The sequence below is a fragment of the Fonsecaea erecta genome, assembly GCF_001651985.1.
Source record: "Fonsecaea erecta strain CBS 125763 chromosome Unknown Scaff7, whole genome shotgun sequence".
Taxonomy (NCBI): domain Eukaryota; kingdom Fungi; phylum Ascomycota; class Eurotiomycetes; order Chaetothyriales; family Herpotrichiellaceae; genus Fonsecaea; species Fonsecaea erecta.
In genome coordinates this window covers 556,465-570,875 of record NW_017387250.1, presented here as the reverse complement: position 1 = coordinate 570,875, position 14,411 = coordinate 556,465, and the positions used below count along the sequence as shown (strand labels likewise).

The window sequence follows — 14,411 nt, the reverse complement described above, 5'->3', positions numbered from 1 at the left end:
CTCCTCCAGGGCAATGTTCTCATAAGTTGGTCGTGCGATTGGAGCTCGGTCCTGCAGCCTCATGCTCAATCACCACATTAATGCTGGCAGCACCCCGCAGCTGTCTCTGACCGTTTTCTGCTTCTCAGCTTCACGGTGAGTGCTGGCCATTAACCCTTATTTCTCTTGTCGCCAGTTGGATTAGATCCTGCAGCGAATATGGGCGCAAGGTTCATCGTCAATGCTTTGTGCTTGTACCTCCTTGGCTTGTGCTTCACCGCTATTGTCCAAGCAGATCTCCAGGTGCAGGTCTTGAGCACTTTCATCTACACCAGGTTGGACATGATACCTGGGCTGGAGTACATGAGCCTTTGCGCTGACATTGGACAGATATGGCGATAGAACGCCATTTGTGCTCCCCGTCTCGCCCACTTTGACACCCCTTGGTGCCCAGCAACTTTTCGAGGCGGGCGACAAAGTTCGCCAGAGATATTTGGTGCCAGTCGATGGCGACGCCGAGCCAACGACAATTGCTGGTATTGCCTCGTACCAGCTCGAATACGACCAATTGACCATTGTGTCGACCGACGATCAATATGTGTTTGCTTCAGCTCAAGCGTTCCTACAAGGGTTGTATCCGCCGTTGCAGACGTCGTCCAACTATACGTACATTGCTGGTCAAAGTACTATTCAAAATGGATCGAACCTGGTGGCCCCACTGAACGGCTATCAGTATCCAAACATCAATACTGTCTCCAGCAATGATCTCAATTCAATCTGGGTTGGTGGGATGAGCAACTGCCCAGCATACGTGGCGTCAACAAACGACTATTACGGAACTCCAGATTTCGAGAGCATTGAGAACAGTACCGCGCAATTCTATGCAAGCCTGCAGCCGGACTTCTTGAATGGAGTCTTCTCAGACGCATCTGTCGGCTATTATGATGCATATTACATCTATGACTACCTCAACTATGCCTCGATCCATAACACAAGTGCAGCGCAGCTCCTGTCTGCCGAGGATTTGACCAGAGCGAAGATCCTGTCTGATGATTGGGTATTTGCCTTGAATGCCGACATTGAGGTTTCGGGCTCTACTCCTGGTGACCACATCCGAGCAATAGCCGGCCGTACGCTCGCCACGCGCATCCTTCAAGCCTTCTACACGACTATCAATACTCAAGGGGCTTCGAACAAGATGACTCTATTCTTCGGGAGCTTCGAGCCAATGGTTGCATTCGCAGCTCTGGCTGGGTTGGTCTCGCCTCAGAATGCAGCTTTCTACAATGTCCCAGAGCCAGGTGCCAGTTTTATTTTCGAGCTCTACACCCTGCAGCCGGAAGGCGTCGACACCTATCCAGACACATCAGACATCTTCGTCAGATTCTTCTACCAGAATGGGACAGGATCCTATTCGACTCTGATTGAATATCCTCTGTTTGGGCTGAGCCCCAGCCAGACCAGCATCACTCTAGTCGATTTTATTGCAGGGCTGGAGGACTTCATGATTTTCAATGTGGAGGATTGGTGCACGACCTGCAACAGCTTCAGTGTCTTCTGCCCAGCCTTCACAGGGACCGATGGGAATCTCAACCCAACCACTGGATTCTCTCCAAGCCGGCATGGCTTGTCTCCGGTCGTGGCCGGTGTCATTGGGGCGGTTGTCACACTCGCTGTAGCCGCTCTTTTGTTTGGTCTAGTGATGTTGCTTGGAGGTGTGAGATTACATCGCGTCCACTCCAAACGCCGGTCCGAACTGGGAGGATTCAAGGGTGGGAAGAAACTTGCGAGTGACCAGGATCTCACCCTTTCAAAGGGCGGTGCAGGTGCTGTTGTTGTGGCTAGCGAAGATCCAGCCTATCCGGCGCCTGTGAGAGGCCATGAACGTGTTGGAAGCTGGGAACTCAAGGATCAAGCAAAGGCCGAGGAGGCACACGGGCGTGTCCTCAGCCCAGTTGATGTTCAACCACGACGACCAAGTTATGAAGAAGATGACATGCCTATCAATCCCTTCACGCCTCCGGTCGCACCACACAACCATGTATGATGACTTACGACTGAGAGATGACGATGCTGGAGTATCTTGGTGGATTGGTTTCTGCCACACCCATGGGCTTTTAATATCACCGAACAAAATAAACGCAAGGCTAATCGCGAAACACAACAGTGAAGACTCGTTTCCCAATATTCACTACTTTCAAGCAGAGAATTTTTTTTTATGACAGCCTCTGGCTCTCTTTCAATTTCTCGTCAATGTTTGCTTCTCCTCTTCCTCATCTCTAACCACTGTGCACGACTGTCAACTGGATCGACAACATCATTTCCGCATCTTGGACATCATCCGCGCCCGACCGATTGAAAGGGCAAAGTTGCCTGGTAAGCGCAGGCGTTGTTTGCTCCTTCCTTCTCTGTGTGGCTTGCTCTTTCATCTGGAGAGTGACCAAGCGACTTCCTGTGCGCCCCTGGTCATTGGCCGACCCATGATATCCGGCACAGATCACTCTCACTTTTGCCCATGCATAACTCCTTGACAGCTTTGCTGTTGTCCCAATCTCTCGCGGCGATTGCTTTTGGTCTCTCCTTGGCTATTCAACTGCACCCTCACTTGCGCTTGGAACACGACATAGAGGCAATATGACTAACCAAACCACAAATAGCCTGGCCGGTCGACAGCGCAGATACACCGTGTCGCGTTTGCTTGAACTGGCTCCTCAATCCAGACCTGCTCATTTTGATCTGTCGAAATTCACCTACGACGCCGCTCGAGGTGAGTCTCAATGTGCCTCCCCCAGTGCAAGTCCGGACAATGTTGACTTCTGTCCAGCCGGGGTGGTCCCTCCCCTAGGTGCCTGCGTCATGTCCACCCGACGCACTTCGAGTGACCGTCCTCGTGGCTGGTCCCAGGAGTCTAGCAGCTCTCAAGAAGAAATCATCCTCTATCGAGGCAACCGCATTGTCAACCTACCCGAACGACAACCTACTGTCCCACCTTCTGAACGCAGTGCCCAGGAAAATGAAGGCTTTGCTCGCTTTCTCAAGAAACACTCTTCTCCTACCCACCAACGTGTCACCGCTGGAGGCCGGATCGTACCAATGGAACAGCGGTCACGTCCCCCTCTCTTCTCCTTGCCGCGTGCCGGTCAAGGCACAGAAGCAGATTCGAAGAAAAACACACGCGATGAAGTCAATGGGTTCAACAAGCCGAGTGCTACTGCTCTCAGCGAGGTAAAGGAACCTGTATCGGACGACAACATCTCTCAAACCCAGCCACAATCACAACCTTATGTGCCTGGAAACGTTGGGGTCGCCGATGCTTCCGGAACCACCGCGGCCAGCAACTTCAATATCCTGCCCACAAGCAATGTCTTTGCTTTTGACGGTGTTCACCCTCAACCAAATTATCTGCAAGCCGTGACATCACCTCCTTACTATGCACCAGTTCCAGGTGATGCGTACCTTCTGCAGAATCCTCAATTGTACGCTGGCGGCGCGATGTCCCTGACTGGCTTCAGCACCCCATTCGGCCTGGCCTTTCCAATGTCTTATGTTCCGAGTCCCCAGATACTGGGCTTGCCACCCTCGTGTGGTATCCCAACCACTCCTACCGACCCTCAGCCTCGAGAAGATGGATATATCCGACATATGCTTTCTGAAAGCACTGCAAACTTTGAGGAGTATGACCGACAACTCAAAGCCATTGACCGTCACCGTGCTATGACGGAGCTTGATCCATACATCAGAGAACAGCGCATGAAAATCGTGCAGTTGCGGGGGGAAGCACACCGGCTGATGACTTACTGGTCACAGCAGCTGGGTCCTGATCACAAAGGCTCGGCGAAAACTTCCACCTATCAACCGATCAGCACTCTCAATGTGAAAGCTGCCACATACGTTCCGCTGATTACTCATCCTTCCCCTGAGATATTACCCAGCGGCATTGGCAGCGCACCAGGCCCTCAAACCATGCAGTTCGAGGCTGAGAAGCCGAAGTTTGACGTGCGGAGTACTCGTCGTCCCATTCCTATTGTTCCACCTCCTGAAGACTCACCAAGTCCAAAGAAGGATGCTGAAAATAGAGCCGGATTAAATGCTGAGTCGATTGAGGTCGACGAATGGGGCCTCCGTGTCGGTCCGCCGCCACCTGAGATCCAACGCCAACAGAGTCAGATGTTGGAAATATTGGTGCGCGAATCCAGCATCTCTCCAATGGGTTCCAGTGAGAATGCGCTCATTGTCACTCCTGGACCAAGCTCCGACTCAATTAGTCCTCGGGAGCATGCTGTTGAAAACCAAAAGGTCCAAGGGATGCCCGAATTCAGCTCAGAGAGTGAGGAGTGGTTGCCAACCAAACCTGGGCGTGCTCCGCCGACTGTGGAAGCTTGCTATGAGGTCCAGCTTGACGCCATGCGACTTCCTCTGGGGGTGATAAGCAAGGTGCGAATGCCGGATGGCACCATTACTGAAGTTCGGGGTCGTGGCCTGCAGCGTCCACCATCGTTCGAAATGGACGATTTTGAAAAGAGTTACTGGACGAAGAAGCCCACCGTGACGAAGGAAATGTGGGATAATTTCGTCGAGGTGCGATCCTGTGGCGATGTTTCCAGCACTATCGACACGATCGAATCCAAGCCTCTTTGCTTTGAAAGGTTTGTTCTTCGGCAGCCTGATCAGGGAAATGGTTGCGCTAACTCTTTCCTCATAGCGATGAAAGCCAGATGAAAGAGAACGCTAGAGAGCGGTTGCTGCGCCAGAGTCCCCAGTCACCAATTGAGAAGAGCAACGATTACAGGCTTGTGGCAAGGTATTCAAACAAGTACGTGCTCGTTCAATATCGCTTTGGTGCCTTGAAGATCGAAGCTGACAGCGTCCAGCATTCCGAACTTCCTTCCTGGATTTGTTCGTAAAGGAGACAGATCGACGGTTGAGCCATCGACTGGTTCGGAACCATGTCTGTCGATGCTTAAACAATCCTCGGCGTCCTCACCGTCGATTTGGTTGCGAGGAGAAGACAGAAATGGGTGGGCCTCGAATGAGCATTCGAGGAACGGCCGAGTGACAGGGTCTGAGGCTCTGAACAACAACAAAGGCTTTTCGTCCGTTTCTATCCAGAACGTTCATGCTATGGGCCGGCTCCCACACTTGTTCGACGGCGCCAGCGATAACCAGAGACTCTCAGCGAAGTCGATGCTCTCCGCGGCCAGCAAAACCGCCATACCATATCTTCCGCCGGGCGCAGTCACATCTTCCCAGGGATTCTACGAGTCCTATCCTGGAGAGGCTCGCGGCATGACCGTGGAGAGCGAAGATTGATTTTTAACCCGACTCCCCAAAAAGGAAGAAATGTAAGAACAGGAGACAGAGGGTAAGGGAGACTCTGCAAATCAAGAGGCAGGAGTCACATTGAATACAAGGGCTACTTCCGGTGTATGATACCGCAGGAATTGGACATGTCGATTGGGTGACATTGCTTGGGACCTGATAACGGTTGGTTGTATCGTGTCACCGAATATTGCAAGACAAGAGAGAGGACGAAAGTTGTCATTCGGCTTGACCTGGTTATGACATTGTGGAATGGTGCCCTGACCTGGGATCAATCAGGTGACGGACGACCTGGAAATAAGTGAACGATATGCACGTGTATTCAAGTACTGCGCGACAGTGGAAGGCAACACAGTGAAAAGCAAGATACAGACAATGGCAAGTGAATGCCAGCAGGATATCTGTGCATAGCAATAAGGCTGAATGACATGTCACTTTCAACCTGTCATGTCGATGATTTGTATACCCTGCATAGTAGGTGGGATCCCGAGACACGAGGTTCCAGCTCAGAGGTAATGAAAGGTTGAGAGAGTAAGTAACGTGGGGGAAATCGAGATGAGGTAGTGGTTTCGGTGGCAAGGTGGAAAATTCTCGTGCTGAGAAATCAACCGTGGACGAAGGCAGGAGAAGGAGTTGACAAGCATATGCACGGTGACGATGAGGGTGGGTGAAGACTGCCGATTCGAGGCACTGGGATCGAGGGTCAGGCGAGGTCAAGCAAACCATGGCAGGGCAGATGGAACCTCGTGGAGATGGCATAGAGATACTGCGTTCCATACGGTAGGTAGTAAGAGTGTGTGTCTAGCCTAGCCGGTACCGTTGGTCCTGTGTCGGCAACTATGGGGACAGCGGGAGAGACAGAGACAGCCCAGATTCCCGGTCTAGGGAAGGGCAGGGAACACTTCGATATCTTCGCTGCCATGCTTGTACCTAGGTACTGCGTATATCATGACAGTTTGCAGCCTTTAATTGGACTCGTTGTCCCCTCGCTTTCAAGGTTGGAGATATAAGGTTTACCCATAGGGACAAGACAAGTCAAGAGGCAGAGCCCGTTTGTCGTTTGTACCGAGCGAGAGAGAGCGCGGCTGAGCGCCAATCCCACAACCCACAGAATTGTTCCTTTACTCCCAGAATCTACAGTAACTCCCACTTGCGGACCCCTCACGCTACAAACAAAAGTCCTTCCTCCCCTACCCTTTCCTCCACCGCCAACTGACTAGACCACATATCAATTCCACCCACCCTTCCCCCCATTTACTTCTCAGTTCTTACTTCCCTTTTCCACAAAGGAAGTACCACAACCCCCCCTTACCTACTGGGGACTTGATCCGTATTACTGGCCGATAAACTGACCTCGTCGTTTGCCTTGGACAAGCGTCGTCCATCTTCAACTGAAGACAGAACCCTGATATGGCGCACCATCGATAGTCCCTGCCCGCACCCGATCCTTCCTCGTTCGTACCACCACCAAGCCCTATCCGAACTTCAGCTCATCAGAACAGCCCCAGGTCCGCTTCCTGTTCGCCCCATATCTCTACCTGAACCGAACGAGCCCTGTCTCCTCTCACTTCTCCCTACCTAACCCCGAGGGTTCGACTTCTTTGACACTTTGATTCTGCGGATCCATTGATTTGGCACCCTGCAGCATCATGGCCGCCACCACCGAGAAACGCAATTTTTCCTCCTTGTCCTTTTCCTCCAAGAAGCATCTGAACAGTGAAACCGGCTCTGGTGCTCACACTCCGACCTCGACCAAGCTGAAAAACTTCTTCCGTATTAACAGTGGTGGAAGTCAGACATCGATAGGCTCGGACGGCTCGCCCGCTCCCAAGATTGAACCCAGGCACGTCAAGCAATCCAGGTTTCTGCCCGGCTTGAACAGAAATAGATCGACCACTGTTGCCAGTGAAGGACACCCCCTCGACGATGCTATCGCCTCTCCCACAGCTCAGGCGAACCCCTACTTCGTCCATCAAGGTCCTCCTGCCTTGCGCCACCACAATGAGGGTAGCGTCCCGCCCTCCCCTCCGGACACACCCAAAGTCCATGTGAACGGTACAGCGGTTGAAGAGAAGGCAGTCACGGCTGGCAAAGAAGAACTGGCCCGGAAACTGAGAAGAGTGGCGTCGGCCCCAAATGCACAAGGTCTATTCAGCGGGAACAAGCCGACTCCGGAGCGCCCGTCGACAGCAGAACTCGGAAAGGAGCCCCTGGCGGTGATCAATGGCTCATCGCCCAAGTTGGGCATGATTCCTCAGGAGGACTCGAGCACTCACAGCCTCCCGCCCAAACCTGGCAATATCCCTTCGCCGGGACAGATTCGCCAATCCGTCGCCTTTCGAAGGACCTACAGCTCCAATTCGATCAAAGTCCGAAACGTTGAAGTGGGCCCGCACAGTTTCGATAAGATCAAATTGATCGGCAAGGGTGATGTCGGCAAGGTGTACCTCGTGCGTGAGAAAAAATCAAACCGGCTCTATGCCATGAAAGGTTGGTCCCGCCAATTCTCTAGCCCTGCAAAGGACGACTCCTGACTTGTCCCAGTTCTCAGCAAAAAGGAAATGATCAAGCGCAACAAGATCAAGAGAGCACTCGCCGAACAAGAGATCTTGGCCACAAGCAATCATCCGTTCATTGTTACTCTATATCATTCTTTTCAGTCCGAGGATCATCTTTACCTGTGTATGGAGTATTGCAGCGGGGGTGAGTTTTTTAGGGCATTACAAACCCGTCCGAACAAATGTGTGGGCGAAGAAGACGCCCGGTTCTATGCTGCAGAAGTCACAGCCGCGCTGGAGTATCTGCACTTAATGGGTTTCATCTACCGCGATTTGAAGCCAGAGAGTGAGTGGTTTACTGGGCCCTTCAGGCGCTCTGGTCACTGACTTTCCTTCCAGACATCCTCCTTCATCAGTCCGGTCATATCATGCTGTCCGACTTTGATTTGTCCAAACAGTCAGATTCTGGCGGTGTTCCGACCATGATCTTGGGCACTCGCAATGCGTCGAACCCCACTGGGTACCCTCTGGTTGATACCAAGTCCTGCATCGCCGACTTCCGCACGAATTCCTTTGTCGGCACAGAAGAGTATATTGCTCCTGAAGTAATCAAAGGCAACGGACATACCAGTGCAGTTGACTGGTGGACGTTGGGTATCCTGATATATGAGATGTTGTTCGGGACCACCCCTTTCAAGGGTAAAAACCGAAACGCGACTTTTGCAAACATTCTGAGAGATGAAGTGCCCTTCCCGGACCATTCACACGCGACTCAGGTCAGCAAGTGAGTACTATTACTTGGCGGAGATGGATGACTTTTGCTGACCGCTCCCAGCCTCTGCAAGTCGGTTATCCGAAAGCTTTTGATCAAGGACGAAGTCAAACGACTAGGGTCTAGGGCAGGCGCATCGGATGTCAAAAGCCATCCTTTTTTCCGGCCCATAACATGGGCTCTGCTCCGGCATATGAAGCCGCCGATGATCCCTCATCAAGGCAAGGCCCTCGACACAGTAAACTTCAGGACAGTGAAGGACAGCGGCAGCGTCGACATTGGTGGCCCGGCAAGTCGACTTAAAGGCGTCCCGCTAGATTCATCTCTGGCGACTCCAGGAGGCGAGATTGCCGATCCGTTCCTGGAATTCAACAGTGTGACACTGCATCACGACGACGACGAGGCGATCATGATGCACACATAGCGGTCGCGGACGAACCTTTGTTATTTTTCTTCGGGAAAGCTCGTTGCCTATTTCGCGGTGGTTGAATTTCTCGTGCTGCATGGGGCGTTGGCGGCGTACGGGGCACACGGATGGGATAAAATATGTCATGAGACACGAAGGTCAACGGGCTCACTCGTTCCTTTTTGATGACGATGGAAGAACGCTGTGAGTTCTAGGGTCTTCAAGCACATGGGGCGTTTGATATATTCCCAAAAATAGCGCTATGTACAGATACAGCGGACCAGTGCAGACATGGGAAGGGAGTTTTGTCAACGCTTGCTCTGCCTCTCTCCCTCTCCACACACACAGAGCTCACATGAGGTTGTGGAAGCTTTTTCCAGATCTCTTCGTCTCGGCTGACGCTGTCCGAGTGACTGCAACACGATTTGTGAGGTCGCATGATCGACGAGCAGAGAGCGTCTAACTCCCCTGGTGTTTAGACGCACATGTTCGGCCTCGCCACAGCTGGGGGCTTGCGTCGTCATAGACTCCATCGTCTCCGTCGTCTCCATAGTGTCGAGGCCAAACGCGCTTCGAGCATTGGGCGGTCAAACGGCCAGGGGGAGGCGGTCTGGCTCCACCAATCACACCGGCTGCTGAAAAAAATCAACTGCGGAGGCCAATGACTTTTGGGAGCTGTAACACGCCTCCTTTGCTATCTTTTCACTGCCATCAGCAGCCATCAGCAGCGTCGCACAAAAACCCTCAGCCGTGCTACCCCGTCAAGTCGAGGGCAGGCTCAAATCCTTCTCCCGCAGTCGAAGCGGCAAGCGGCAAGCCGGCGAAGACACAGCAAGCCCGGGGACATTTTTCACTTAAATTTTACCCTGTCCCATGCCCCTCCCCGTGTTACATTATTGTGCAAGTTCCTCCTCCCTTGGTCTCGTCCAACGAGCATGGCCAGGTGCTCACGGTTCCATCCCTTCATTCCTATCCTCCGTGTGCGAATCAGAATGAACATCCTGCTGTAGTCGTTCTTTACTGTGCTTTCAATGGCTCCTCTGTTTCCTCCCTCCTAACTTTGATTACCCTGTGCCTCACGCCGAGGCCGGTCTGATACTCCAGACCACGCTGAGCAATCAGCCGGGAAGATTTCGGACACGATGAAGTTTGGCCGGAATCTTCCTCGAAACCAAGTCCCGGAATGGGCATCCTCCTACATAAACTACAAAGTGCTCAAGAAGCTCATCAAGGCCGCTGCCGGGGCAGAGAAGCAAGATGGAGAAATTCCCGATCTGGCTGGTAGGATTGGGTTGACATGACAAAATCAACCTTGCGTGTAACTCATGTGTTTATTTTAGGATTCTTCTACACCTTGGACCGCAATCTCGAGGACGTGGATCACTTCTACAACAAGAAGTTCCAGGACTTTTCACGACGTCTGAAGCTTCTCGAAGACAGGTACGGAATCTCCCCTCAGACTGCGACGCAGCTCGATGCGGATGAACGCGAAGACCTTTTGGCGGCCCTTCTGGAACTGCGCGGCGACCTGAGAAAGCTACAATGGTACGGCGAAGTCAACAGAAGAGGCTTTGTCAAGATCACAAAGAAGTTGGACAAAAGGATACCCGGCGCCCATGCACAGAAGAAATACCTCGAGCTGAAGGTCGACCCGACGGCCTTTGCGACAAACACCCAACTTTTTGCCGCATTGAACAAAATCAATGATTGGATCTCTGTGCTGAGTGAGGTTGCCGCAGCAGCTCCGAGCACGGCCGACGACGTTGCTTCCATCTCATCGGGGTCATTGAAGCGCACAACTTCTCGGCCTTCATTGGATATTTCTTCGGAGCAATTGGCCAAAGTGGAAACGAAGATCCGTCAAGATGATTCGGACAGCCTGGCAGAATGGATCATGGGTATAACGAAATCAGGAACGGAAAACTCGGAGGTGGCGATGCAAGTGCTGCTGAACAACCTTCTCCAGAGAGCAATTTTATCTCGGAGTCGGGCTTGCACTGCGTGCCTGCTGCGCGAGATTGTCTTTCTGGATGCTCAAGACGATATCAACCGCCGTAATTGCATTCACCGTTTTATAGTTTCGGTCGGCCGCAAACAGGCGCATGCGAGTCAGGAGCCCACCACCGAGCCCCAGGCCGACGCTGAAACCGATCTCCCCAACTTCATCACACCTGCGGCTCATCCGTCCCCCGCTTTAAAGCGCTCGATCGTGCAGGAAGATCAACGGGTGCAAAATGTGACGCGTGATGACGAGGCGGTCCTGTTTCTCCAGTTCATACTCGACAACTTGAAGTCTTCGCAACGGCCTGCTTTGTTGGCAAGAGACAATGCGGGAAGGACGCCTCTGCACTTTGCCGCTGAGTACGGCATCAGGGTCATGTGTGAGATTATCATTGAGCACCTCAAAACGTGGAGACTGTTCGATGTCGTGGATGGCATGGACGGCCCCAAATGGCAGGATGATGAGGGATGGGCACCCCTACATCTCAGTGCCATCGGCGGGCATCCCCTGACAACCAAAGCTTTACTCGACGCCGAGAAGAGCATGGGTTCCTCGGTCAAGAGGAGATCAGCCAAGTCGTCGATTGTTTTGGCTATGGCGACCAAAGCAAACTTCGTCGAGATCGTCCGCCTTCTTATTCAAGCAGGTGTGGACATCAATTACCAAGATGAGCAGGGCGACACGGCGCTACATGTGGCTGCGAGATTCGGCCACGTGGAATGCGCGAGATTACTGCTCAAAGGTACAGACGAGCAGAAAGCCAATATTGAGCTTCCTGAAAAGGCTTACGGATGGACGCCATTGTTCATTGCTTGTGTCGACGGCCATCTCCCGGTCGTGGAGTTGCTCATCGACCATGGAGCTGATCTCGAGCGTCTGGATTTGTCGGGCTGGAATGCAAAGGAGCACGCAGCTTTGAGAGGCCATATCGACATAGCACAGAAGCTCGACAGCGTTATGCCTCAACCGGACGCCGATCCAGATGTCTCCGTGGCCTCAGCATCTCCCCCGTTATTGTCATCACTAACGGAACGAAATTCCAATGGTCTGGGGTCGAATGGTCAAACGGTCAAGACCACTGAGGCAGTCAAGACTTTTGGTCATCGATATCTGACAGACAAGAGTATGATCTTGGTCAGTCTTGGAACCATGGATACTCGCAAAAACATTCGTGCAGTGAATCTTGATCGCATCCCACTGTCGAGCGCCCACTCGACACAGCTCGATACCGCCCTTTCCATCGTCGTCTCAGCCAAAGCGGCCGAGGGCGAACCCGAAGTCATCGACCTCCCAGTCCAGGACAATATTTCGACAGAGCCAATCGTCTTTCACACCACGGATCCGTCCAAAGTCAAACTGTACTTTGACCTGATTCCGACGTATGCCGGTTCTCAAGAACGCGTGGTCGGACGCGGCGTTGCCCTGCTGTCAAGCATCAAGTCGAGCGTGGGAACCAAAAGGATGTCGCTGCAAGGTGATGTGACGGTTCCCATCGTTGCGGCGAGCGATCTTGAGGTCATTGGTTCCGTCACCTTCAACTTTCTAGTCATCACACCTTTCAAACATCCCAATATGTCAGTCACAGAAAACCAGACGTACTGGAGGAGTATGGCGTCGACCATGCTCATTGGCCATCGTGGCCTGGGCAAGAATTTCGCCGCCGGTAGAAGATCTCTACAGCTCGGTGAGAACACCATTCAATCCTTCATCGCCGCCGCAAACCTCGGCGCTTCGTACGTCGAGTTTGACGTGCAACTCACCAAAGACCACGTCCCTGTCATCTATCATGACTTCCTCGTCAGCGAAACAGGTATCGACGCCCCCGTGCATACTCTCACCCTCGAACAATTTCTCCACGTCAATGACATGCGAACGCCCCGTCATTCCAGACCCGCCTCACCTGTGCCATTTGAAAAACCGAAAGCAGCCAGTCTCAAGAACGTCGAACGAGACCTGCGAACGTCCAGATTGAGATCCATGTCTGTGAGCGGAGCGACTAGCAACGAGTCTCTCGAGATGGACGAGCGGATGAAACACACCCGCGACTTCAAGAAAAAAGGCTTCAAGGGCAACACACGAGGCAACCATATTCAAGCGCCCTTTGCCACTCTCGAAGAGATGTTCAAGAAGATTCCACAGGATGTGGGTTTCAATATCGAGATGAAATATCCTATGCTGTACGAAAGCGAGGATGAGGAAATGGACACGTATGCCGTGGAACTGAATTCGTTTGTCGACACGGTCCTGGGCAAGGTGTATGACATGGGCAAGGGCAGGAACATCATATTCTCGAGTTTCAACCCTGACGTATGTCTTTTGCTGTCGTTCAAGCAGCCCAGCATTCCCGTCCTGTTTCTGACAGATTCTGGCACGAGTCCTGCGGGCGATATCCGCGCCACTTCGCTGCAAGAAGCCATTCGCTTTGCGAGTCGCTGGAATCTGCTGGGTGTGGTAAGTGCTGCCGAACCGCTGGTCGCCGCGCCCAGACTGGTCAGGGTGGTGAAGGAAAGCGGGCTTGTATGCGTGAGCTATGGGACACTGAACAACGACAGTGCGATGGTGAGAAGACAGGTGAGGCAGGGGATCGATGCGGTTATTGTGGACAATGTGCTTGCTATCAGGAGAGGTCTGACTGAGGATGTGGCCAAAATCAGTGGCACCAGCACTCCTAATTCCGGAGTGAAGACTACCGGAGAGCAAGGTGGGAACGGCGCTGGTGAGTTGAAGAAGCTGTTGGGTGGCGTGGACACTCTGAAGCTTCATGATGCTGTCCAGGCAGCAAAGGTTGGTGCTAAGCAAACGCCTGCTCAAAATGGCGACGGTGACGTGGACAGTCTCGTCAATGGACAGAAGACAAGATGAGACGAGGTTGGCCGTTGATGTCGAATCGTCAAGAGACTGGCGCTTCTGTTTCTGATAATCGGAGACCTCGTTCTGTCCATTGACAGAGACGTCAGGAGAATTGGGGGTCCTCGAGGTATGGCAACTCGACTGAGGATGCAAGACTGAGCCAATTTTGCGTTGAAAGGAGTCTAGACATAGATAGCAGAGAGCAGAGCAGATTTCGGATTTGCACGCCCAAGACGCGAGTCGAGACACGTACTGGCTATGCGGAACTGGGAACAAGGAAACTAGGAAAACAGGAATAGGAATAGGAACAGGAAAGGGACAGGGAAAGGAAGAAAAGGAAGAATTTCATATATATGTGTATATGGGTGTATTGTCGAGCTGTTTTCCCACTCCCCGGACATAATACGGGGACAAGATCTTGGATTTTTCTCCTTTCATTCACACCATCATCCCCAGACACTTCTCTCTCTCTCTTATTTGTTTTCTCCTTCCTCTCCCTCGTGGTCCTTTTCTTCATGGTGATTTCGACATTCGGAAAGGGCTTGTCGAACGTCTAGGTGAGTGAGCTGGTCAACAAAACAACCA

General features: G+C 52.5%; 4 protein-coding genes across 4 annotated transcripts; all 4 read left to right on the top strand.

Moving 5' to 3' along the window:
• Positions 1-198: 198 nt before the first annotated feature.
• On the top strand, positions 199-2,026 carry AYL99_08059 (hypothetical protein; the record flags this gene model as incomplete). The annotated part of the gene is made up of 2 exons (XM_018839567.1): positions 199-314; positions 370-2,026. 2 exons carry the CDS (start codon positions 199-201, stop codon positions 2,024-2,026), a joined length of 1,773 nt encoding a protein of 590 aa, XP_018690688.1.
• A 587-nt stretch (positions 2,027-2,613) lies between these two features.
• Positions 2,614-5,289, top strand: AYL99_08058 (hypothetical protein; the record flags this gene model as incomplete). The annotated part of the gene is made up of 4 exons (XM_018839566.1): positions 2,614-2,746; positions 2,804-4,625; positions 4,682-4,792; positions 4,851-5,289. 4 exons carry the CDS (start codon positions 2,614-2,616, stop codon positions 5,287-5,289), a joined length of 2,505 nt encoding a protein of 834 aa, XP_018690687.1.
• Positions 5,290-6,947: 1,658 nt separating this feature from the next.
• AYL99_08057 (serine/threonine-protein kinase nrc-2) lies at positions 6,948-8,992 on the top strand (the record flags this gene model as incomplete). Its single annotated transcript, XM_018839565.1, has 4 exons — positions 6,948-7,788; positions 7,843-8,142; positions 8,196-8,580; positions 8,632-8,992. 4 exons carry the CDS (start codon positions 6,948-6,950, stop codon positions 8,990-8,992), a joined length of 1,887 nt encoding a protein of 628 aa, XP_018690686.1.
• A 1,124-nt stretch (positions 8,993-10,116) lies between these two features.
• Positions 10,117-13,838, top strand: AYL99_08056 (hypothetical protein; the record flags this gene model as incomplete). Its single annotated transcript, XM_018839564.1, has 2 exons — positions 10,117-10,255; positions 10,315-13,838. The coding sequence occupies 2 exons, from the start codon at positions 10,117-10,119 to the stop codon at positions 13,836-13,838; spliced, it is 3,663 nt and encodes a 1,220-aa protein (XP_018690685.1).
• Positions 13,839-14,411: the final 573 nt, after the last annotated feature.